The 26896-nt window shown below is 45.8% G+C and overlaps 1 protein-coding gene and 1 non-coding gene across 2 annotated transcripts; one reads left to right on the forward strand and one right to left on the reverse strand.

The window, feature by feature from the left end:
- The first annotated feature begins 5800 nt into the window (after nt 1–5800).
- Nucleotides 5801–26352, forward strand: SHISAL2A (shisa like 2A). Its single transcript, XM_007472236.1, is given in 6 exon segments — nt 5801–5895; nt 13305–13444; nt 23915–23998; nt 24001–24072; nt 24075–24199; nt 26293–26352. Coding segments are annotated over 6 exon segments (495 nt in total). The 5' UTR covers nt 5801–5881.
- Nucleotides 23426–23498, reverse strand: TRNAG-CCC (transfer RNA glycine (anticodon CCC)). Its single transcript has one exon. It is a non-coding gene; the product is annotated as a tRNA-Gly (tRNA).
- Nucleotides 26353–26896: the final 544 nt, after the last annotated feature.

Consider the following 26896-nt stretch of genomic DNA (forward strand, 5'->3'; position numbering starts at 1 on the left):
CCACACTCTGGAAAACAGTTTGGCAACTTCTTATCAAGTTAAACATACATCCACCCTATTACCCCAAAACTCCACTTCTAGGATTCACCCAAGCGAAATGAAAACATAGCACCCCCCACAAAAAAAGCATATATGCAAAAAATTTTATAGCAACTTTATTCATGATAGTACCCAGCTGGAAACAACTCTAATGCCTATGAACAGTTGAATGGGCTAACTGCAGTATTTCATATAATGAGTATATTTCCAGGTACTCGGCAATAAAAGGAAGGAATTACTCCTACATGCAACAATTTCTGTGTATCTCAAAGGCACTGTGGTGAGCAAAATAGGTCAGGCACAAAAGAGGACATACTATCGGATTCCATTAAGACAAAAATTCAAGAACAGGCAGAACTAATCTATAGGAAGGGAGAGCAGAGCAGTGGTTGTCTAAGGCAAGGCTAGGGGTGGGGAGGAGGGCTGACTGCAAAGTGGCACAATGGATGGTGACAAGTGATGGAAACGTGCTGTATCCTGACTGTGGTGGTAGTTACATGAGTATAGTCGCCAAGCTGCACTTAAAATGGGTATATTTTACTGTTTGTAAAATATACCTCAGTAAAATTGATTTTAAAAATAAAAAATCACAAGAGAAACAGCATTATATAGTAATAAAAGAAATTGGAAGGGGCTTCCCTGGTGGTGCAGTGGTTGAGAGTCCGCCTGCTGATGCAGGGGACGCGGGTTCGTGCCCCAGTCCGGGAAGATCCCAAATGCCACGGAGCAGCCCGTGAGCCATGGCCGCTGAGCCTGCGCATCCGGAGCCTGTGCTCCGCAATGGGAAAGGCCACGAGGCCACAACAGTGAGAGGCCCGCGTACCGCAAAAAAAAAAAAAAAAAAAGAAATTGGAAGGAATCTGAACTTTGAAGAGAATGGATAATAAATTATCATATATTCACTAAGTGGGAAACTATATAGCAGTAAAAGTGAATGAGCCAGACTGAGCATACACATCAATATAGACAAAACTCAAAAACATAAGACTGAGTGAAAAAAATCAGGCTCCAGAAGAATACATGCAATGTGATGCTATTTATTTAAGATGTAATCACATGTAAAGCAATTTCATACATTGTTCACAGATCCATACATATGTGATAAATGCATGAATAAGAGCATGGGGATGATAAACACCGAATTCAGGAGAATACCTATGTGGGGAAAGAGGAGTATGGAGGGCAGGAGTGGGGCTTCAAACAGGATTGATCAAATTTTTTATTTCTTAAATTTGAGTAGTACATGGGTGGTTCTTGTATTATTCTTTATGTTGTTTGTGTGCTTTAAAGATTTCACAGGAAGACAAACAAACAGCAAACTAACGAAAACCTAAACCCAAAGAGTGACCACTTAGAGTTGGGGGAGAGCCTAGCTGGTATCAGGAGATCTGAGCCTCAGTCCGGTTTGTCCCTGGATTTCATGTTCCAACGTGGCAAAGTCACTTCTCTCAGGATGAGACGCAAGAGCCTCATTCTGGAAAAGAAGAGAAAGAATCAGTCTTGAGCATCAGGGGAGTTGGTGGTGCGAGGAACTGGCGCTTGCGCTTAATGCACGTCAGCGTCCTTTCTTTGCTTCTCCAGCTGCGGTGACCTGCAAGCTGGCACCGGAGCTGGGTCGGGGATGGGGAGAGCCATCGGGGAGGGGCGTCGGGCGGTTACAGCTGGAGGCAGTAGGGCAAAGGGAGAGGGGGGTGCTCCGCTGCGTCCGGAGTCCAAGGACTCCGGGCAGACCCCCCAGTGAGCGAACCGAGTCCTCACCGCGTGTTGTGCCCGGGTTCTCAGCCTCCGTGGGCTTTGGTCACCGAGCTGCGCGGCCCACGACAGCGAGGGGCGTTTCTTTCCGGACCCCTGAGGACCGGGCTCCAGAGCAAGGCTGCCAGGTCTAGAGCGCATTGTTTTGAGAACCACGCAGAAGGAGCTTCCAGTTACTGTGACTCACGGGGTGCCAGGCTTCATGCTCTTCCATCTTCACTACTGCCCTAATGCACAGAGGGAAAGTGACCTGCCTAAGGTCACACCGCAGGTGATTGTAGCTTATTACTTGTATATCCTTAAGCAAGTTACTTAACCTCTCTGGGTCCAGTTTTCCTATGGGTAGAGTGGGTGCAAAATTATGTGTGTATCTGGAAGGAAGACTCCCTACCAAAGTATTAAGAGATATTTCTACCTGGTGAGGTAATGGGTGATATTTTTTCTTTCGGTTTACCTATATTTTCTAATTTGTTGTTTTATAGTAAATATGTACATATTTAATTATTTTTATTTTTAAGAGAGTAACACTGCACAGAGTTGTGAGGACTGAAGGAGACTATGAAAAGCACAGAGCACAATTTCTAGTTCACAGTGTGTTCTCCATAAATGTGAGTTCTCCCTGCTCACTCTTCCCTCCTACACTTTCCTTCCCCTCTGGTTGGAGACTCTGGCCCCCTGACCTCAGGTTGGGAGGAAGGAGGGGTCTATTTACTAGCTGTGTGGCTTTGGATAAATCACTTGACCTCTCTGAGTCTCAGTTACCTTCCCTGCAGAATGGGAAGAAAAACACCTACCTCAAAGAAAGTTTTCAAGGACTACATGACATGCAAGATGGGAAACTGCCTGGCACATAGTAGGTCTGCAGTAAGTGTCTGTAGGAAGAAACATGACACACATGATGAAGGAACAGGCATTAGAGTAGGTTCTAGACCAGAAGAGGTAAAAGATTTTAGCATAGATTCCAAAGAGCCCAAGGGGTCCATTGATAGAGGTTCAGCATGGGAGAGGTCCATGAACTTGTATTGAAAAAGATTACATCCTTGGGCTTCCCTGATGGCGCAGTGGTTGAGAATCTGCCTGTCAATGCAGGGGACACGGGTTTTGAGCCCTGGTCTGGGAAGATCCCACATGCCGCGGAGCAACTAGGCCCATGAGCCACAATTACCGAGCCTGCGTATCTGGAGCCTGTGCTCCACAACAAGAGAGGCCGTGATAGTGAGAGGCCCGCACACCGCGATGAAGAGTGGCCCCCGCTCGCCGCAACTAGAGAAAGCCCTCGCACAGAAACGAAGACCCAACACAGCCAAAAATAAATAAATAAATATTAAAAAAAAAAAAAAGATTACATCCTTGTTTTCACTACCTCTAAGTCAAATTTAGCATTTCCTTGTATCATGCATGTAAGCAACAAATCACAGTAGTATTAGCAGAACCTGTGACTTTGTCACCAATAGAAATCAGTTATTTTTGTATTGCATTACAGTAGCAATATCTTGAAGTACTGTTTACACTCATTCACCATCTCAAAGTTACAATAGTTAATAGACGAATCTCTCTATCTCATTATTTAATATGTTAAAAAAGAACTAATTTACAAAATAACTATTTTGATAATGATTCTACATAATTGGTATCCTTTGTAATCCTAAGTAATTTACTTTTTGTAGTTAAAAATATTCTTCTGAATAGGGGACCGTAGTCTTCATTAGACTGCCAGAGAGGACCCTTGGCTAGACAGACATGGATACTAGTCCTGCCTGGGCCACTGGCTGCTTTGGGACATTGGCCTTGTTATTTCTCTCAGGGGCACGATCATCCCTGCTTGGCTCGCTCCACAGGGTTGCTGGAGGAACAAATAAATTCTTGGCTAGAAAAGGGCTTTGGAAACTGTTGACAGCTTCCCAATTTTGCCAAAAGCCAGAGCAGAGTGCTTTGCACATCACAGCTGAATCCCATGTCTCCAGGAGACCCCGATCCTTTCCACAGGACTCCACCCTTTCTCTTTGCTCTCCATCTAATAAAGAGGCCAAAGTGCACCTCCATTAGAGTAGTCATACAGCTCCCAGTTTCCAGAGATTCACAGCCGAGGGGAGGAATTTTCTGGAGGATAATAACAATTCCTTCCAGTTTTCATATTTGACCTTACAGTGACCCTTGAAGACACTACCCCCTCAAAACTCTTCCCTTCTCCTTCAGAGGGTGATCCCTCTGTGGCCATGGTCCCTGAATTTCCCCCTTCACTGCCGTGTCCTGTCATCATCTGTCCGACTCCCCCACTATACAGTGTTTCTCAAGGGCAGACCCAGATCTGATCTCTCTCAGGGGCCCCAGAGCCCAGGTCAAGGGCATGGCACACATCAGTATCTGAGGAGCTGACCTGGATGAAGGAAAGGAACCTGAAGCACAGAGAGAAAAAGCAGAGAAGGGGTAGAGCTAGGGCTTGAGCCCAGATCCCCTGACGCCCATGATTTATCCCATACACACTGAAAGCAAGGGATGGAGTTATTAGGGACTCCCAAGGCATCACATTAGCTATTTCCTACTCTACCCACTGCTGTGAGAAATGAGGAGAGCTAAATATTTTGTAATCTTGAGTGAGTCCCTGCCCATCTGTACAATGGGAGGTGTCAGATTCAGTGGCTTTCAAACCTTTTGACCTGACTCAAAATAAGAAATGCATTTTACATTGTGATCTGGACCACAGTACATAGAGACACATGTAAATGAAACAAACATTTTACGAAAGAATACTTAACTTTGCTATTTTCAGTGTGCATTTTCTATTCCATTAAATTTTTTTTTTAAATGCCAGCTGTAACTCAGTAACTGATTACATGACCCATAGGTCCTTTTCAGCCCCAACATTCTGTGATTGGCTGAATGGGAAGTATTGACAACTAAAGTTCAGCAGTCCCTAGTCCTGGTTCAGTGTAATTGGGCCATACTGTGCACCTCTCAGAGCCTGGGTTTCCCCAGTGTACCCTGAGAGGACAGACAGGCAGTCTCCAAAGGCTTCATACAGTTCCTTCAGACTGTGGTTCTCTGATCCTAGTGAGAACACCGACCTTGTGATCTGGAAATGATGTGTGAGAACGGAGAGGTGTGTTGGCTTTGCTTCCTGCTGGGTGGAGTTACCATCTGGACATCTACTAGCCCCCCTTGTCCTAGGCCAGTGTGGCAGAGAGTATGAACAGGGGAGCGTGGACATGTCAGTGCATGAGTTAGCTGCTCAGGGAAAGGAAGTGGCAGGCAAGGAAGCCAGAGGATGACAACATATAAAAGTCACTGGAAAAGAGGTGCTGCGAGAACCCCAGAAAGAGCAAGGGCTTGGGAACAAGACAGACCCACGTTAAAATCCCATGGGCTTAAGAGCCCCGGAAAATGGCTTTAATTTGACCCTAAGCTCTCATTTATAAAATGAGTATGAAAATCCCTGGTCCTCTGGGTTGTTGTGAAGGTTAAGTGAGGTCGTGCATTGATCATCCCTATACTGAACCTACTGTGTGATCCATGGCAGGTCCCCTGTCTGTGTCCTGCACTAGCCTGGGACTGCCCCTCACAGCGCCTAGCACAAGGGCGGGTGCTCAGCGCAGATGTGGAATCCAAGCCGGTGGCTTGATTCCCGCTCTGCCACCCCGGACATGCGCTGTCTCTCTGAGCACCCAGCGCCCTAGTGCATAAACTGGGAACGTAGTGGGGCCGGTGGGGGACGCTGGCAGAGACGCGGGCGGCTCCCTCCTCCCGGCTCCCGCCCGCCTTCCCGCCGCTCTCCACGCCCTCCTCCTCCCTCTCCCTCCCCCCTCCATCTCCCCTCCTGCCGAGCCCTGTCGGCGTACCTGGTCGCCTCCCTCCGTCCTCGGGGACTCTAGGTCTCTAACCGCTGCGTCTCCGCGCCCCTCGCTGTGTCTTCCTCGTCTCTGAGTCAATCTCTGTCTCTCTGCGTATCTCTGCCTCTCTCCTTGTATCTTTCTCGGGCTCAGCTCTGTCTCCGTCCGCTCGTCTCTCGGCGGCCGTCTTCTGCTGCGGCTTCCGCGACCACAAGTACTGCTGCGACGACCCGCACAGCCTCTCCCCCTACGAGCACAGCTACATGTGGTGGCTCAGGTACTGGCCCTGGCCCTAGCCCCACCTAGAACCCCACTCCAGTCTTAGCCCCCGTGCTCCATCCTCGGCCCAGCCGCCTGCTAAAGTCTCAATCCTCATCCAGGTGCCCACCACAACGTCAGCACCGACACCCACCCAGTCGTTACCCCCTCAGGCACTCGCCCTGTCACCAACCCAGCTCCCCCTGCGGCCGCTTCTCCGCTCTATTCCCCCATTTTGACCCAACCATTATTCAGATCCATCCTTGAACCTCACACCAACTCCACCCTGAAAAACCTTCACTTCATCCCCACTCCAAACATCATCATCCACCACCCTCAGCCCAACCTCAAACTACATAACAAGCCCCAGCCTAACAGCAAACTCCCATCTTGCAGCCTTCACAGGATACCCAGACTCCTCCCTTATCCAAGTACCCACCAGGGTCCCCTCCCTAATGCCATCATCAGCCTCATCCCTGACCTAACCCACCCCCCAGTACTTACTCTATCAGCAGCCCTAACCTCCGCCTCAGTCCTCCCTGCAACCCCACCTCAGCTCTCCTTCCTCACCCCAACTCCAAACATTATCTAGACCTACAATCAAACCTCACTCTCAAGCCTTAATACCTCACCTGATGCTACACCCCAACTCAACCCGAGCCTCAGCCCAACCTCAATTCTTTTGTTCCCCCTCATTCTTTCAGCCACCCCTTCCTGAGGCCTTAGCAATGCCAGACCCTGTGGTGAGTTCTGAGCTAAGGCAGAGGACCAAAGACTCAGAGTTGCCTCCAACTTCATAATGAGACAATGACATAATGCCACAGCAGAAGCCAGATCAGTGTAATTTGGGTGAATCCCCACCACAGGACCTCAGTTTCCCCACTAGTTCAGAGAAGCAGGTGGTTAGGCCAGTGCTGACATTCCTGGAACCTAAGTGTGGGACTGAGAGGGCAACAGGTCTCAATCTCTGTGGGTTTCCAAAGGCCTCACCCAGAGAATAGGACCTGACCCTGAGCCTGCTCTGGGAAACAGGCATCAACGAAAATGGAGTGGGCCGCCTCAGTAGACAGTGATCTTCCTGTCTCTGGAAGTATGTGACCAGAGGCTGTATGCCTGCTGGGTGGGAAAGGACAGTCTGCCTCTAAAAGCTCTCTGAGCCTCTCTCTTTTCATCTATTGGTTGGGGAGGATGATTTCTGACTAGGGCAGGGACCAAATGAGATCAAGAGGTAAAATCAACTTGGCATATGCCACTAACAATTACAGATATTATTGGTTTTCTAGACTGCTCAATTTGTAATTCCAGAGGATTTTCAGATGGCCAGGTTTTCAGATCCTGCACATTTGGCTGCTGTCACCTGGGGAATTATATTCATATATTCTCTGTTCATCCATATTTTCATTCATTCATTATAGCCTTTGCTTTGTGCCAGGTGCTAGGCTAGGCACTAGAGACACAGAAATCAATGATTCCCTCTCTGAGGAGTTCACAGTCCATTTAAAGAGATATGATGTGCATCTAAAATATAACAATGGAGTACTTGTTGAAGACCGACTGTGTACTTAGTACTGAGCTGAGTATTGAAATATGACAGCGCTGACCTCCCTTTGAGGTATGGAAGCAGTGTGGAGCGTTGGGGCTGGTTAGAACCTGGTCCAAACTTTGGCTCTGTCCCTTATTAGCTGTGTGAGTTTGGGCAAATTATCACCGAGTCTCTTGTCATCTTTAAAATGGCAATAGTAATACCTGTCTCATGGAATTATTGTGAGGATTAAGTGCAATAATGCATGTGAAAGTGACTAGTGCATATAGTAGGTGCTCAATAAAAGAGAGTTCCCTTTCCCTGGTTCATAGGTGGGGAAAGTGAAGCTCAGAATATGAAAGTGAATTGTCCAAGACCTTCCAGCAATGTCATGGTACACTGAGATTTAAAGAACATTACCTAACACCATCCAAGGGCTAGATACATTCACAACCCTGGCACATCATCTCTCCATCTTACAGATGAGAAAACTTGAGAGAGGTTAAGTTACTATCTTAGAGTACCCCAGTGAGAGGAAGTGGCAGAACTGGGATGAAAACTCAAGCCTGTCTGGTCCCAAGCCCAGGCTTGAGCTGCTGCACAAATGTCTAAATCTAGCCTGGCTCTCATAACCTGTTCTACTCAGATCACTTGAAAAGATACTCACTGACCCTCTGCTGTCTTCTGGACACTGTTGTAGCACTTGGAGACACAGAGATGAGTAAACTCCTCAGCACCCAGCCAGGATCCCATCCCACTACTACCACCCTCTTCCCTATACACCCCTTGTGGTCCCTCTCCTTGCCTTGGACCCTCTTGAGACATAGAGTGCTTTAGTGGCTCAGACAGTGAGCTAGAGGGTTGGATGGGGTGATCTCTGAGGTCACATTGCATGTTGTGTGCTTCCATTCTATGACCCCAAGGGCAGCTGAAACGTTCTAGCCTGCAGGGCTGACTCTTCCTAGGCATGGCTATAATATGGTTCATAAACATCACAGACAATTGCAAAGTGGAGGAGGGAAACTGGGGTCCTCAGGACATTAGGTGATCAGTATACTCCAAACCCTGAAACAACCCTTCCGGCATGGGATGTCAGAGCCCTGCCATTGCAGGGTGGAGAACTTATTTTGTTCTGGACTCCGTTTGGCCCTTTTCATGAAAGCTGGCCCTTAAAAACATGAAAATCAGCAGGTAAACACTGTTTCCTTGGGTAGTGCTCAAGAAGAATTGCTGTCTTTAAAAGCATGTCTCAGGACTTCCCTAGTAGCACAGTAGTTAAGAATCCGCCTGCCAATGCAGGGGACATGGGTTCGAGCCCTGGTCCAGGAAGATCCCACATGCCGCGGAGCAGCTAAGCACGTGCACCACAACTACTGAGCCTGTGCTCTAGAGCCCGTGAGCCACAACTACTGAAGCCCGCGCGCCTAGAGCCCGTGCTCCACAATGAGGGAAGCCACTGCAATGAGAAGCCAACGCACCACATCGAAGAGTAGCCCTCACTCACAGCAACCAGAGAAAGCCCACGTGCAACAATGAAGACCCAACGCAGCCAAAAATAAATAAATAAAATAAATAAATTGATTTTTTTAAAAAAGCATGTCTCAGGAAATGAAGACTCCCTGTGGAAAAGCAGCTGGTGCTATCACATGTCTGGCTGACTTTCCAAACATCCTTTAGCAATAGTTCTGGTTTTTTTTTTGTTTTTTTTTTTTTGCAGTACATGGGCCTCTCACTGTCGTGGCCTCTCCCGTTGCGGAGGGCAGGCTCAGCGGCCATGGCTCACGGGCCTAGCCGCTCTGCGGCATGTGGGATCTTCCCGGACCAGGGCACGAACCCGTGTTCCCTGCATCGGCAGGCGGACTCTCAACCACTGCGCCACCAGGGAAGCCCCAGTAGTTCTGTTTTTTATCAGGATGTGAGCCAAAGGTAGCAGCCTTGCTGGAGGCAGAACTGGCGGTCAGGCACTGTATATACACTATCTCATTTAATCTTTATGGACACTTGGTGATATAGTAACTTTTATGAATGAAGAAAATGAAGCTCAAAAGGTGAAGGATTTTTCAGCTTATATGTGAGAGAACCAGGATTCACACTTAGAACTGTCTGACTCAAAAACCCTAACAAAGGGGCTTCCCTGGTGATGCAGTGGTTGAGAGTCCGCCTGCCGATGCAGGGGACACGGGTTCGTGCCCCGGTCCGGGAGGATCCCACATGCCGCAGAGCCGCTGGGCCCGTGAGCCATGGCCGCTGAGCCTGCGCGTCTGGAGCCTGTGCTCCGCAATGGGAGAGGCCACAACAGTGAGAGGCCTGCGTACTGCAAAAAAAAAAAACCCTAACAAATGTTAGACCATCCCTCCAGTTCTTTCCTAGAAGTCACAGTGGATTACCTATCTTTCAGAGTCATAGATCTGTGAAATCCTAGAAGGCTAGCAGCTCTTCAATCCAATTTCCCACCATAGGCAGGAATCTCTAACTTCATTGAAAGGTGGATTCATCCAGGTCTTGTGCAAACCTGTCTGACAATAGGAGACTTATCACCTCTTGAGGCAGTACATTCACCAAGGGAAAACTGATCATTTGAGTTCATCTTATACTGAGTACAGATTTTCCCCCTTGGACCCTCCCTTGTTGTTCCCAGCTCTGTCCTTGGGAGCTTGTTCCTCCGTTCCCAGACAGACCATCAGAGCAGTGCCCACTACCAGACTGACCGCTGATCTGGAATATATCCCCCCAGCTTTCTCACCCACTCCTCAAAGATCCTACTTTTACAGGGCTTTTTCCAGCTAGGTGCCCATGGATGTCCCTTGTAAAGGGTGTGGTCCCAACCTGAGCACGAGTCTTCCAGATAACAGCCTTATAAACAGTGAGTATATCTCAAGAAAGGAAATAATACTTAGTTAAATAGTAAACTAAAAAGTAGTAAACTAGTACTAAGAACGAAAAAGTACTATATGCTCAATGTGGAAAATGTGGAAAGGACAGGAGAAACAAAAAAGGAAAGCAACCGTGAGAAATCCAGTGTCTTAGCTTGGGCTGCCCAGAAGACTTGGAAACAAGGATTTGAGGGCAAGTAGTTTAGATGACCAGAAATCCTAGAAAAATACTGGTACAGGGTGGGGAAGTGAGATGGGAAAGGGAAGGAGCTAATGATGGTGTTACCAAGCAAGTCACCACCAAGGGCCACCAGAGCTTAAACTGCTGAACTCTGCCAGCCAGTGTAGAACGTACTCTCAGAGTCATCCCATACCTGGCCTTCCTGAGGGCCAGGAAGCTGGGTATTTACATACCAATTTCTTTCAGTCATTGGCTGTGTGCTGGTGGGAGAAGGGATGCATTAATTTTCCTGTACTTTTGACTGATCAACGTGCAGGGCCCAAGAAAGCCCTCAGACAAAGAGATACATTTGCGGGCTTTTGAAACCCTGGCCAGAATATTCCACAACTGTAAGACCCAATGGGACACAGACAGGACATCCACAGCCTGTGCTACTCCCAGAGACAGCCCATGAGCATTTTAGTGTATTTACATCCAACCTTACCTATGCTATGTTATGCATGTATATGTTATGTTTATGTTTATTTATTTAAGTTAGGACTACACTATATAATTAGTAGTGGGTCCTGCTTTTTTCACTTAACATTATCTCATCAGAATTTATCCTTACGAAATTGAGCTCTTTGTAATGAGGTGGATAGACCTAGAGTCTGTCATACAGAGTGAAGTAAGTCAGAAAGAGAAAGACAAATACCGTATGCTAACACATATATATGGAATTTAAGAAAAAAAAATGTCATGAAGAACCTAGGGGTAAGACAGGAATAAAGACACAGACCTACTGGAGAACGGACTTGAGGATATGGGGAGGGGGAAGGGTGAGCTGTGATAAAGCGAGAGAGAGGCATGGACATATATACACTACCAAACGTAAGGTCGATAGCTAGTGGGAAGCAGCCACATAGCACAGGGATATCAGCTCGGTGCTTTGTGACCACCTGGAGGGGTGGGATAGGGAGGGACACGCAAGAGGGAAGAGATATGGGAACATATGTATATGTATAACTGAGTCACTTTGTTATAAAGCAGAAATTAACACACCATTGTAAAGCAATTATACCCCAATAAAGATGTTAAAAAAAAAAAAGAATTTATCCTTGATCTTAAATATTATTTGCAACTATTCCACTGCAGGGATATCCAATAATTTATTTAGCCTTGGGAAAACACACTCTCCAAAGCTCTAAGGTGTTTCTGTTTAGTGGAAGTTAGCCATCAGCTAGCTGGGAGTGAAATCCAACAGAAATGGCAAAGGCAGGAATCTGAGGCTGGGGTCAGGGCTGGGGGGGTGGGGCAGAAAAGCTGCAGGAATCACAGGCAGAAAGGGCACACAAACAATCCTGGTGCTACCTATCCCCTACTATTGGGAGAACATCCCACAGTGTTTGACACAAAGTAGGTACTCAATAATAGTTACTAAGTGCCTACTATGTGCTGGAGCTTGTACAAGGAGAGAACAAAGCCAGTTAAACACGGTCTCAGTCTCCCTACAAAGAACACGTGAGGAATATGTTGAACTTCTATGCACCAAGAATATTACATATATCATTCATCCTCACTACCACCTGTGAGGTGCTGTGTTTTGATCATTCTCACTTTTCTGACAAAGAAGCTGAGGCTCAAAAGGCTAAGTAATTTCATCAAGATCTCACATTGAGTTAGGTACAGACCTGGGTCCTAAACCAGGTGGGTCTGTAAGAGTTCCAAAGCTCTTTGTTCTTTCTCTACCACATTGCGCTGCCTGACCAAGTAGGAAGTGCTAGAGGCCCAGAGTAGGTGTCCTGGCTGGGTGGGCCTGGCCTGGAAGAAGAAGGGAGAGAGAAAGAGGACCAAGGAAGGCGTTGAGGAGAAGAGCATTTGAGATGCGCCTTCAAGGACAGGTGAAATTCTGATGTGGGGAGATGATGGGAGAGGCCATGTGAAACAGGAAAGACAGTGGCCCGCCAAAATGAGCCAGAAGGTAGTTGTCTGGAGACCAGGTGGCCAAGGCCTGACTTGGGGCAGAGGCAGTGAGGTTGTGGGGTGAGGGACCAGCAGCAGGGAGGTGTTCTAGACATGGAATCCACATTGGCGTGATGACCCACTAGAGACTGGGTCAGAAATTACCTTGAGGCTGGAAGGACAGCGGGTATTGAACTAAGGCCTGCGACGTGTCTTGATTTTTGATAAATTTATTTATTTTTGCCTGCGTTGGGTCTTTGTTGCTGCGTGCAGGCTTTCTCTAGCTGCGGCGAGCAGGGGCTACTCTTCGTTGCAGTATGCAGGCTTCTCATTGTGGTGGCTTCTCTTGCTGCAGAGCATGGGCTGTAGGCATGCGGGCTTCAATAGCTGTGGCACGTGGGCTCAGTAGTTGTGGCTCGCGGGCTGTAGAGCGCAGGCTCAATAGTTGTAGCACACGGGCTTAATTGCTCTGTGACTTGTGTGATCTTCCTGGACCAGAGCTTGAACCAGTGTCCCCTGCATTGGCAGGCGGATTCTTAACCACTGTGCCACCAGGGAAGTTCCTTGATTTTTAAGAAACAGCTGTGTGGGGAGGGCTCTTTAAGATCATCTCTAGCTTCCTGGGGTGGGAGCAGGTTGAGGAAAGGAGAGGAGAAGAAAGGGAACACATACTGAGTCCCAACTACATGGTGACACTGAGCCATGTCAAGTTATGTATGTGGTGAGTACTTGCCACATAGTTGATGCTCTCTCCCATGCTTAGGCCCAGAAAGCCTGTTTAAGGCAAGGAGAGACAGAACAAATGTTAAAAGTCGGCTGACTCTTATAACACCTACAATACTTCTCTTACAACATGCTGCTTCCCAAGTCCTTTCCTGACCCTCTGCTCCCTTATGGTTTTCTCTCCCCAGTATTGGTGCTCTTCTGGGCCTGTCCATAGCAGCAGTGGTCCTCCCGGCCTTCATTGTCACTGCCTGTGTGCTTTGTTACCTGTTCATCAGCTCAAAACCCCACACAAAGTTGGACCCAGGATTAAGCTTACAGACTACAGGTAAGAAAGAGGTCACATTTCCTTGTATTCAGCAGGTTAGCACCTTTGCAGAGGGGAGATATTTAGAAATTATGTTTGGGACATTTGCCTCAAAAGTGTTTCTGGAATATTCTGAAGCAGCAGCACATTTCTCAGGAGGTTCATGATATGAACATTTCCATTCCAAACTCTTCCATGTGCTCATTGTTAATCAAAATAATTTGGTTATAGTCAGCATCCTATTTGTTACAGGAAGATGTTATTAAACATCCTACAATATATAGGACAGCACCCTACAATAAGGAATTATCTGACCCAGAATGTAGTGCGGATGTTGAGAAACCCTAGAATAGAGACTCCAGAAACAGACTAATTAAAGAATATAATAACATGAATAAAATGTTTAATTTTAAAAATAAGGGAAATATTGGCAAATTTGCCTACATCAAATACAAATAGATATCAAGTACAAATAATACAAAGGATACCATACATAAAGTTAAAAAACAAGTGGTGGACTGCAAAGATATAAATACACACACACAGTCAATCCTAATTGTTTGCAGATTCCATACTTGTGAATTTGCCTACTTGCTAGGATTAATTTGTAACTCAAAAATCAATACTTTCAGTGTTTTTGAGGTCATGTGCAGATGTGGATGTACACAGAGCAACAAAAAATTTGAGTTACCCGATCACACACATTCTCAGCTGCGGTTGAACAAGGAAGGCCATGCTCTGCCTTCTTGTTTCTGCTCTTATACAGTAAACAAGCGTCCTTTTCGTGGTATATTTAGTGCCACATTTTTGCATTTTTATGATTTTTGTTGGCGGTTTTGCTGTTGAAAATGACCCCCAAATTAATGCTGAAGTTCTGTCTAGTATCCCTCAGCACAAGGCTGTCATGTGCCTTATGGAAAAAATACATGTGTTCAGTACACTTTGCTCAGACAGGAGGTATAGTGCTGTTGGCCATGAGTTAAATGTTAATGAATTAGCAATATATATTAAATAAAGTGTTTTTAAACAGAAACACACACAAAACAAAGTTATATATTGATTGACTGACAAAATTGTGACCAGAGGCTCACAAGAACCTAACTTTGTATTTCCCCAAGGAGCAATAATTCAGTATTCGCTAATTCAGTATTTGTGGTGACTTTTTAGAACATAACTACAGCGATTAATGAGAATCAACTGTATCTAAAATAGAGACAGGATTGATATCCAGAATATATAAGCATATCTTAGAACAAGTGAGAAAAACATAATCCACTAAAAAGTACAAATGCCCAACACACACGAAAAGAGGCTCAACCTTACTAATAATCAAGAGAATGCAATTTAAGAATGACATACCTTTTTTAAAAATGATTACATTGGCAAAACTCCAAAAATGGATCACATTAATAGTGAGAAGGTTACATGGGGGGAATGGATACTCTCATATACCACTGATAAGAATAAATTGGTAAAACCACTTTGTAGAGCAATTTGGCACTATCCATTTAAACTAAAAATGTACATACCCTATAACTCAGTAATTCCACTTTTCTAATTATCTACCTTAGAGATATAGTTGCACTAGGAGAGGACTTGTAAAGATGGATTCCATGACAGCTTGTCACACTGGAAACAAACTAAATGTCCATCAGTAGAGGAATAATAAAATATGATACTGCAGTTAAAAGGAGTGAATTAGCTCTAAATAGACCATCTCATTTGCTCTTCACAATAACCAGGCAGAGTACAGAACTTATTACTATCCATTTTACAGATCAGGAAACCGAGGCCTCAGTCACCTAGTGAGTGAGTGACAGAGCCAACTCCACCTCCACCTTCCTTCCTCTCCTTATCCCTGTGCTGAGAAAGGGAAGTCCCTACTTTATGCCAGATACCATTTGAAACTTTACATGCACTATCTTGTCTAATTTTCCAAACTACACCAGTGAGGTAGGTGTTATTATCATCCATGTTACAGATGTGAAAACCAGGTTCCAGGGAGGTCAGATAACTTGCCCAAGGGGTCACAGTTTGTAAATTGCGGAGCTGGAATTCAAATATGTGTGTTTTTCTGCCTCCAAAGTCCTACTCTTTCTACCTCACCAGGCCAGGTGTGTGGGGTGCTTCTGCTTGTGCCCTGCTCCCCTCATCTCTCCCCACCCTATCCCCTGTAGCCTTTCTAACTCAAGGGAACACAGTTCACCTGTCTGTCGATCCTGTGAATGAAAACCACCCTCCTGCTTTTCACTGCTCAGCCACCAGCTGGATTATTCAATTATTCAGTCACCAGGGTTTGACACAGCTTGTGTTCTTGCTATTTGCTTCTTATTTTTCAGATGGAAAATGCATTTCCTGATTGTTCACTAAATGACAGTTTTGGGCTCTCTCTGCCTTTTGCTCAAACTCAGCTCTTAGCACCTCCCTTTTTTCTTCATTAAGTGCTGTCCTCTCCTTCCTCTGAAACCACAGCATCAACCCAGGAGCCTCTTGTCCCTCCTGCATCTGAGACGTGTACAGGCCGCTACCTTACACTCATCAGAGCTTGCCCCCTTACAAAGACTTTCATCTGTTTCCAGCTCCTTCTCTGGGGGGACATGTAGAGAGATCATTAGCCCCATTTTACAGGAGAGGAAATCAAGGCTCAGCCAAAGGAAGTGAGTGGCCAAGTCTACACAGCTGGTAAGCAGGTACTGCTGGGATGTCAACCCCGATCTCCCGACTCTAAAGCCCACACTCATTGCACATGGTACCTGGGGTCCTGATCTCTGAGTCTGGGGGCAAGGACGGGATGGGGAGTTCCTTGGCATGAGCAGAATGGAAATAGAACAGAGCTTCTGAAAATAGGCTCCTTCTGCTGCCCAGATGTTCTGTACTGTCCCATTACCCCCACCCTACCCCATCCCTCAAACCTGGGATGCAACAAAGACTGTAAACTTTTTTATTCTTGTACTTTGTGAGGAACTAGCTTGATCAGAAGGCTGACCAAGCTTCTGCGTTTGTGCTGGGCACTATGCCAAGGACTTTAAACATATTATCCCATTTAACCCGTTCAACTACTCTACCAGGTGGTTATTATCAATCCTATTTTACAGATGAGGTGAGTGAGGTAAGTGTGGAGTTGATATTCCAACCTAGGTACCTTTAATAAGAGACAAAATTGGGGGGGAAAAAAAGAAAGAGTTCAGTTCTCATCCTCCTCTGAAAAGTGTTGGTGGGGATATCATTAATCAGCCATTCTCACTAATTCATAGGGCTCCTAGAAATCAAGTCTGATGTTCTCACTGTATCAATGGGTTGCTGAGGCCCAGAAAGGGACATTCATGTGCCCAAGGTCACCCGGGCAACTGGCCAAGCCTTTGCCTCCTGGGCCAAAGGTCTTTTCCTGTAGCAGGCCCTCTTACCTTCCAGGTTCCACTTCCTCAGAGCCCACTGCTTTTTAATTAACCACACTTGGGAAGGTAGTACCTATGACCCAAACAAGCCTCAGTGATGGGTCAGTCTTGACTCATCTCCAAGCAGGGAGAGAATCTCCTTTCCTGGCTGGTCCTTTCCTGGCTGGTCACTACAGGCTAAGACCCCAGGTAATGGGGGGACTGGCCGAAAGGTCCCTGGAGAAAGGTAGGGCTGGGGTGTCAGAGAACCTGGCTCTAATCCTGGCTTTGTCACTCTCATTGTGTGGCCTTAGGCAAGTCACTTCTCTCTGGGCCTCAGTTTACTCTGTAAAATGTGTACAATAATACCCACCAAGAAAGCTGTAAACCTAGAGGTGATGCTTACATAGGAGCTATTTAGTCTCTGATACATGGTAGACTTTTAACAATGAGCAACCCTCATTTTTATTATTATTAGGCACTTAGATTTTTACATGTTAGTCTCCTCAACCTGTCTGTTAATATCTCAAATATAGGAACCATGTCTTAAGTGCCTTTGTATCCCCAGCACCTAACAGAGTTCCTAACCTATGCTAAGGGTATGCTTGCTCTGTGGAAAGAGCCCAAGCTTTGGAATCAAGCAGAATGGAAAGTGTATCCTGGATCCAATACTTAATACCTGTGTCAGTGCTAACCTCCTCTATCTGGGCCTCAGTTATTTATCTATAACATGGAATAATAACACCCACCTCAGAGAGTTGTTAGGAGAATCAGATAAGATTGTTGTACCTGCGTTTTTTAGCCAAACATGGATCTTATTGTAACTTGAAAATTGAACTTTTTATATTTGCTTTTAGGCATCCTCCTCTCCAAGTGCCTCTTGGCTAGCACCTTTATAAGACAGAACTCCCTCCCCCAGGCTTCAGGCACCACTGAGGGACTTTAATAACTTTCATTATATATTAGCCAGAGGAAGGGGCAGAAATATATGTGCGTACTCAAGAGTTGGACCATTGCCTATTCTGCTGGTTTCCCTGGAAGGGAATTGAAGGGTTGTGGAACTGAAGGCCCTGGGATACATATGTGAGGGAATCCGTGGGATCTGGGAAAGATAATCATATAAAAAAGAAATGCTGGGTCCACAAGTTCAGTATGAACCTGCATTGTGATGTATCTGCCAAAAAAGGGTGAGTGGAAGCTCAGATTACATTAACAGAATTATAGAGTCTGGAAGCAAGAGAATGATGGTCCTTCTTTACTCCCAGTTGAACAGAATGCATCAGCTGTCACAGCTCAGAGGTAACATTTTAGCATCCACTCCACAGGTTCCCAACTTTGGGTTCCAAATATATCACCCAAGGGTCCCCAAATATAGCAATGAGGATTCTTGAGCAATTTCCAATATTTCAAAGGTTTTACTGGGACCAAGTTTCTTTGTTTTGAGCTAGAATTATATTAGTCCAAGGAGGGTAATTAGCACGGGCTCTTTCCTGCTAATCAGAACTCTTTAATAGAAAATGGGAGGTGGGGAGCTAGTACCTAATAAAGGCAGTCTATTATACAGACAGAATCCTTTACAATTTGGAATTCCAGGGAAAAGAAAGAGAAAAACAAGACCAGCCCTACTTTCTACCCCATTTTATAGAATAGTAACTGAGATCCAGAGAGGAGAAGTTAGCCCAAGGTAGCACAATGATTTAATATCAGAATGAGGATTTGAGCCAAGGTTTTATAGCTCCTTGGGGAAGCCCAAGGATTCCCCCTGAGCCCTGACTGCCAGCTGCTCAGAGACCCACAATTTCAGAGGAACTTTGACCAATCAGAAGGTGATCAGAGGAAGGTGACCAGCTTGGTCTGAGAAACAGATTTATGTGAGTATCGGCTGAAGAGCTGGGGACATTTGGCCTCAAGCAAAGGAGTCTCAGGGTTCACAGCCTAGGACTTCCAGTCTCTGCAAGGCTACCCTGGGGCGCGAGGAAGAGACATTTTGAGAGAAGCCAGAGAACAGAGTTGGGATCAGTGGGGGAAGCCATAGGAAGGCAGATGTTGATTCAATAAAGATGGGTCTTTCTTAGAATAAGACCTGAAATACTTTTGTAAAGTGCACCCTCATCACCTTGGGTCGTATTTAGTTCATCATTTGTAACTCTTGGTTTAAAAAAAAAAAGACCACCCCCAAGCCTGGAAGGTAACCAGGAAAAGGCTAAATGTGGGATTCAGTGAAAGAGATTCTTGCATCGAATAGAAGATTGAACTAAATCCTGTACCAAATGGAATGCCTTAAAATGCAAGCTTAAATAACAAAGGATCCAAAAACAAAAAAAATAACAAAGGATCCCAAAGAATCTGCAAAACAGACACAGAGAGATGCACAAAACAACCTAATAAGTGCATTCAGCATGGTCATAGTATATAAGGTCAGACCCAAACATCAATTGTATTTATATATACCAGCAACAAACAACTGGAGAGCAAAATTTTAAATATAATATCATGTATAGTCACTCTGAAAAAAAATGAAATACTCTGGTATAAAACTAACAAAACATGTACAGGAGCTATACAATAAAAAATACAAAATGCTAATGAAGAAAAGCAAAGAAGACTTAAATAAATGGAGCTAGAACACATATTAAACACAATGAGATACCACTTCTCATCTATCAGAACCCTAAAGTAAAAACACTGACAATCCAAAGTGAGGACATGGAACAGCTGGATCTCTTATATACTGCTAGTGGGAATTAGAATGGTATAGCCACTTCAGAAGACAGTTTGGTGTTTTCATAAAGTTAAACATACTTACTATATGTATTAGTTTCCTATGGCCACTGTAACAAATTACCACAACCTTGGTGGCTTAACATAATAGACATGTATTCTCTCACAGTTCTGGGGGCCAGAAATTCAAAATCAGTTTTGCTGGGCTGAAATCAAAGGCTCCATGGGCGAATCTGTTCCTTACGTCTTCCAGTTTCTGGTGACTGCCAGCATTCCTTTGCTTGTAGCTATATCACTCCAATCTCTACCTCTGTCCTTACATCACTGTCTGTGAGTGTCTATCTCCCTCTGCCTTTCTCTCTTTTTAAAAAATATTTATGTATGTATTTATTTATTTATTTGGTTGTGCCGGGTCTCAGATGCAGCTTGCGGGCTCCTTAGTTGTGGCTCATGGGCTCCTTAGTTGTGGCATGCATGTGGGATCTAGTTCCCTGACCACGGATCAAACCCTGACCCCCCTGCATTGGGAGTGTGGAGTCTTATCCACTGCACCACCAGGGAAATCCTTGCCTTTCTCTTATAAGGGCACTTGTGGTGGCATTTAGGGTCCATCCAGATAATTGAGGATAATCTCATCCTCATGTAATTTCATCACATCTGCAAAAACCATATAAGGTAATATTCACAGATTCCAGAGATTGGGACCTGATATTTTTGGGGGTCACCATTCAACCCACTATACCATACAAAACAGCAATCACACTCCTAAGTGGTCCTAGAGAAATGAAAATGTGTGTCTGCACAAAAACCTATATACAAATGTTCTTAACGAATGAACAATGTCAATACACATAACAATTTGAGTAGATTGCAAGGGTATTAAACAGAGTGAAAAAAGCCAATCTCAAAAGTTATACACTGCATAATTCCATCTATATAACACTTCTTAAATGACAAAATTATAGTGTGGAGAAGGGGTTAGTGGTTACCAGAGTTAGGTTTAGGAGGAAGGTGTGACTATAAAGGGGTAGCATGAGAAGGTTTCTTTGTGGTGATGGAACAGTCCTTAATCCTGATTGTGGTAGTGATTATATAAATCTACACATGTGATAAGCTTTCATAGTACTATACACCAAAAAAACAGTCCATATAAAAATGGGTAAAATTGAATAGGATCTGTAGTATAGTCAATTGTACTATGTCAATGGCAGTCTCCTAGTTTTGAAATTACTCCATGGTTATGTAAGATGTTATCATTGGGGAAAGCTAAGTGAAGGGTACAATGGAACTCTCTACTATTTTTGTAACTTTTTGTGAGCCTTAAATTATTAAAAATAGAAAGTTCAAAACAAAACAAAACAAAAAAGGAATTTTTTGGCTCTGTAGATGAGAAGTCCAAAAGTAGGATGAGCTTTAGGAATGGTTTCAATAGAAGTTCACAATGTCCTCATGCTTGTGGCTTTGTCCTCTGAGATTCTCTCAGCTCTGCCCTCTATCTTGTGTTGGCTTTCTCCTCAGACTGATTTTTCCCATGGTAGTAAGTTGGCTGCCAGCAGTCCTTGGGACTGTGTGCTTTTTGTTCTCATCTAGCCAGGAGGAGAAAGAGGGAGCTATCTCTTCCTTCAACCAGGAGGAAAAAAAGGCCTGACCTCTACCCTGATTGGACTACCTCAGGTCCTGTGCCCACCCTAAACCAATCACTGAACCCAGGGAAATGCTATGCACTGATTTCTCATCCCTGTAGCAAAGGAACAGGACTACTTGATGGGCTGGGATCAATCAGGCCCCCCTGCTGGAGCTGAGATGAGGCCAATCCTACCCAAACATAATTGCTATTACTGGGTGGGAAGAGGTGGAATGGATGTTGTGTAGCCAACTCCAATGTCTCATACAGCCTCCTTTTTTTTTTTTTTTAATTTAATTATTTATTTATTTTTGGCTGTATTGGGTCTTCATCGCTGCGAGAGGGCATTTCTCTAGTTGCGGCGAGAGGGCATTTCTCTAGTTGCGGCGAGCGGGGGCTACTCTTCATTGCAGTGCGCAGGCTTCTCATTGCGGTGGCTTCTCTTGTTGCAGAGCACAGGCTCTAGGCACGTGGGCATCAGTAGTTGTGGCACGCGGGCTCGGTAGTTGTGGCGCATGGGCTTAGTTTCTCCACGGCATGTGGGATCTTCCCGGACCAGGGCTCAAGCCCGTGTTAACTGCATTGGCAGGCGGATTCTTAACCACTACGCCACCAGGGAAGCTCTACAGCCTCCTTCTTGAAATTCACTCTTCCCTTGGTTTCAGAGGCACCATTCATCCTCGGTCTCTTCCATCAATGGGTTTTAAAGCATAGGAGTTTTCTAGACAAAGAAGGTATAAAATGTCATTCCAGGCAGAAGTAACAGTAAAAGCAGAGACCCAGAGATGTGAAGGAATGGACCCATTCAGGGAACAATGAAATTTTGGTATAATAAAGCATAGAGTTCTTGAGGGAAGAGTAGTAGTAAAAACTAGAGAAGGGATGATGGGGCTAGTACAAGAAGAACCTTGAATGCACCTCAAGGATCACATTGAATGCTTTTGAGAAAGAGCAGTACATGGACTCACTTCACCTTAGAAAGATCTCTCTGGACTTCCTTAGTGATGCAGTGGTTAAGAATCCGCCTGCCAATGCAGGGGACATGGGGTTCAAGCCCTGGTCCGGGAAGATCTCACATGCCGCGGAGCAACTAAGCCTGTGCGCCACAACTACTGAAGCCCGCGTGCCTAGAGTCCGTGCTCGGCAACAAGAGAAGCCACCGCAATGAGAAGCCCACGCACTGCAACAAAGAGTAGTCCCCGCTCGCCGCAACTAGAGAAGGCCCGTGCGCAGCAACGAAGACCCAACGCAGCCAAAAAATAAAAATAAAATAAATAAAAAGATCTCTCCAGCTAGAGCCTGGAAGGTGGACTGGAGGGGACCCAGCCGAAGGCTGTTTTGCCTGGGCAGAAGAAAATGAAAGCCTGACCTAGTGTGGTGGCCTGGAGGATGGAGAGAATGGGTGGATATGGCAGATAGTGATTTGGTGGAATCAACACGACCTGGTGAATTGCTTGACTTTGGAAAGGGGGAGGGGGAGGAGGTGTGAGAGTTGACTCACATTTCTGGCTTGAACACTTGATATACTTTTTATCCAAGAAGGGAGGAATGCTTAATTGTGTGAAATGCTCCCGATAAGCCAAGGGAGACAATAACTTATAAGTAACCATGGGATTCAGTGACAAAAAGTTTTAGGTTCTGTTGAGGGCAGAAACCAAGTAAGCTGCAGCAGAATAAGTCATGAATGGGAAGTGGGATATAATAAGGCCAAGTGAGCTTCCTATCAAGCTCGGGTATAAAAGGAGGAGAGGATTAAGCAGCCAGTGAAGAGACTCATGAAATCTATTCTTAAAGCAGAGAATAATATATGTTTTTAAAATTTCCAGCACTTCCCTGCAGGCTAGCTGTGTAGTAAGCCTGTATCTTCACCTATAAAATGAGTTTTTGTTTGTTTGTTATGTTTTTGTTTTTTTTACGTCTTTATTGGAGTATAATTGCTTTACAGTGGTGTGTTAGTTTCTGCTTTATAACAAAGTGAATCAGCTATGCATATACATATATCCCCATATCCCCTCCGTCTTGCGTCTCCCTCCCACCCTCCCTATCCCACCCCTCTAGGTGGTCACAAAGCACTGAGCTGACCTCCCTGTGCTATGTGGCTGCTCCCCACTAGCGTATATACACTACCAAATGTAAAATAAAATGAGTTTTTTTTTTTTTTTTTATTCCACTTTTAAAAAATTTATTTAATTAAAAAGAATACATTTATTTATTTACTTAGTCTGCGCTGGGTCTTAGTTGTGGCATGCGGGATCTTTGTTGCGGCATGCTTGCGGGATCTAGTTCCCCAACCAGGGATCGAACCAGGGCCCACTGCATTGGGAATGCAGAGCCCTACCCACTAGACCACCAGGGAAGTCCCTATAGTGATGGTTTTAAAGTATGAGCTTTGGCTCTACCACTAACAAGCAAAGTAGCTTTCCCCTGCATCGGCAGGCGGACTCCCAACCACTGCGCCACCAGGGAAGCCCTAAAATGAGTTTTTAATAGTACCTACCACACAGGTTTATGGTGAAGGTGAAGTCTTCATATGTACTAACAATTGTTTATTGTGTCTCCCCCATTAAACGTTAAGTTCATGAGAAACATTGACAGCTCCTACTTCATGATGTGGTATATTGTTAATGAATATTTGTTAAATGAATGATGCATTTAAGACTCTGAGCACAATCCTGCCCAAGGTAAGCACTCAGGGAAGTTCAGCGTGTATGATCCTGATGGAAAGAAGGGCTGCAGGAGGAAGCCCCATGCCCTCGGCTTGCTGTTTTCCAGACCCTGATGAGGTACTGCCTGACCGCCAAGGTGGGAACATGGGCAATTCAGTGGAGGTGCCCGGAGTGAGCCCTCTCGGGCAGAGTCATCCTTCCTGAACCCATGGCTGGACTGCAATGGAGAGCAGGCTGTGGACCCCAAACGCCTCCTCCAGCACTGCTTATGGCTACAGTGACAGCCGGTGACATTCCGGGCAGCCCTGAGGAGGCCCCTGTCCCCAGTCTAGACCCAGCTCCACAAACACCCAAGCTAAGCTCTTCTGGATTCTCTCTTCTTGGTAAAAAGGTGGGGCTGGGGATAATCAAAGGGACTTTGGAACCTAGGGGCATAAATGAGGGCTTTTCCAAGCAAACCCACTCAGGTCTTACTGTGGATCCAGCCGTAGTGCTCTGCCTGGCCCACTGTGGGCCGAAGGGAGTTTAGACATGGGTCCCCGGTAAAATGGTTGTAACAACTGCAGGCGATCAGGGAGAAGCCTGGGGGCTGTGGAGACTCAGAGGAGCCCCTCACCTAACCTGGGGAGTCAGAGAATTCGGACCTGGTCTTCCTGCCACAGAGCAGATGTACTTAGGAAGCCCAGGGAAGATGACCAGGACCCAGGGGCAGGTGACTCGTGCCCCTCCAGCAGCTCTGTGTCGCTCCTGGAGTGAGTCCCTTGCCAAGGAACAGAAGGAGAGGGAGTGTAGAGTACATACACAGGGCCCAGCCATGTTTAATATCATTCAGTTCCTCGGGTGAATGAAAGAGTAAATGATCGCGTGAGTGAGGGAACAAATGGTTAATAGGCTCCACAGTGTGGCCTGGATAAAGTCCCTTAGTCTATCTGAGCCTCAGTTCCCTTGCAGGGTCATGGTGAGTGTTCAATGAGTTGATGGATATGAACTCTCTTACTAAACATAAAAGTGCTACAAAAACTCCAAAAATTACAGGTGAGTGTTTTTCAATATAACTTAGTAATTAAGAGCAGGGACTCTGGAGCCAAATGCCTGGTTTAAATCTGGTCCCTGCCCTTACTTGCTAAGTAACATTTGTGCCTAATCATCTGTACAAGCAGGGATAACAGTAATATCTACCTCGTAAGGCTTGGGGGAGGATTAAATTACTTAGTCCATGCAAAGCATCACACTTAGAACAGTGTTGGCTAACGGAAAGCATTGTGTTAGCTATTATTATTGGTTTTTAAAAATATTATTAGTCTGATAGCAAAGGAATCTTAGCAGGATGCTGACTGCCTCCCCTCTCTCCCAGCTGCTCTCCTTATCTCAATTTTGGCAATGACTTTAGGCTTTGCCTTGGGGGTGCAAGGCAAAGATGGGGAGACTCAGTAGCCACTGAAGGCAGTTCTTGACATTTCTGACAGTGATACAACTCACTACTGGATTTGGCAACAGTGAAAGGGTCACTCTTAGATATCTGTGCATGGGGCCTGAACCAGCCAAGGGTATATGATGGGCGGCAAGGCAGGGTGAGTCACCTCAGAAGTGCCCTAGGCTGCGAATCGAGAGATTTGGGTTCTGGTCTGGTCTTGCTTTTTTTGTGGTCTTGTGTGTGTGTGTGTGTGTGTGTGTGTGTGTGTTATTCTCAGCACTCTAAACCCAGCACCTTTGTCCCCTTATTGTACATTCCGTGGTGTCTATCCTGTGCCAGGACCTGTGCAGGTTACCAGAAACAACAGGGAATCAGCCACAGCTCCTGCCCTCAAGGGGTTCAAGTGGAGGGTGAGGTGGGCACACAAAAGGGCAGTGGACCCAGTGGTGGCCCCTCATGCAGCTGGAGGGAGGAATAGGTGATGTCTGAGCTGAATCATCAAAGATGAGTCAAAGTTTCCAGGTGAGACAGAGTCAGAAGAAATTATGGCCAGAGTACAGCCTGTTCAAAAATGAGAGAGAGCCTAGCACAGCCCAGGAATTGCAAGTTATTTGTTGTACAGAGAGCTTAGGGTACCTGTGTGTGTGTGTGTGTGTGTGTGTGTGGCAGGAATGGGTGATACGTGGGAGATTTAGTCACTGATGCTCTATGTGACCTTTCACAGCACAGATCCTGTCTCTTTCCTTGGTACCCCCATTAGGAAAATTCAGTTTTTCTCAGGACACTTTCTGTGCTGGCCTTCTGGCAGGTTACAAGGAAGAATCCTATAAAGACCTTATTTTAAGGCTGTTCATGGTCTGTTAGGGGGAGATGATCTGTAAATTCTAAAAACTCAGGTGGTCATCAGTGGCCTAAGCCCGTGGTTCTCAAACTTCAGCCTGCATCAGGATCAGCTGGAGGACTTGTTTAAAACACAGATTGTTGCTCCCTGCCCCCACCCTGCCCTCAGAGTGTCTGATTGGGTAGGTCTGGAGTAAGTCCTCAGAATTTGCATTTCTAACTCGTTCCAGGTGATGCTGACGCTGCTGGGCTGGGACCACCCTTTGAGCACGACCGGCCTGGAAGAATAAAGAGAATTCGGAGCTGGGGAGGCTAGGAGGAGACCTCACACTGAGCAGGGCTGAAGGCCTGGTAGGTTTTCCCCAGCCAGAGCCTCTGTGGATGGGGTGGGGATAGGTGGAAAATAGATTTCTGTGCTGCCTCTGCTGACCTACACATCTCAGGCCCCATAAAGCTCCTCCCCCACCCCCCTCCAAAAAAGCTACATCTCATCGCCCTTGTTCAGCTTCTCCCGTTTGAATTCAATCAGCCCCCAGAGCTGGCTCACAATGGGGTTGGCTTGCCTCAGTCCTAGGTTGGAAACAAACTGCCCAACCGGTGGTGCAAGAACCTCCTCCCCCAAGGCAGCCAAGGAGGAAGGAAGCCGGGTGGGCTGACGCACAGACAGAAATAGTCTGAGCTCACCGCTGCTCCCAAGCACACATTGACCGGCAATTATTTCTTGTAAATTGCTTTCCTGGTTATGTTCCGAACATGTGTGTGTGCCTGCCTAAGAACAAACACTCAGGGCAAGGGGTGGAGGTGGCTCACTGGGGAGAGGGCTCTAGATGGAGT

This window comes from Lipotes vexillifer, unplaced genomic scaffold (assembly GCF_000442215.2).
Source record: "Lipotes vexillifer unplaced genomic scaffold, Lipotes_vexillifer_v1.1 scaffold844, whole genome shotgun sequence".
Classification (NCBI taxonomy): Eukaryota; Metazoa; Chordata; class Mammalia; order Artiodactyla; family Lipotidae; genus Lipotes; species Lipotes vexillifer.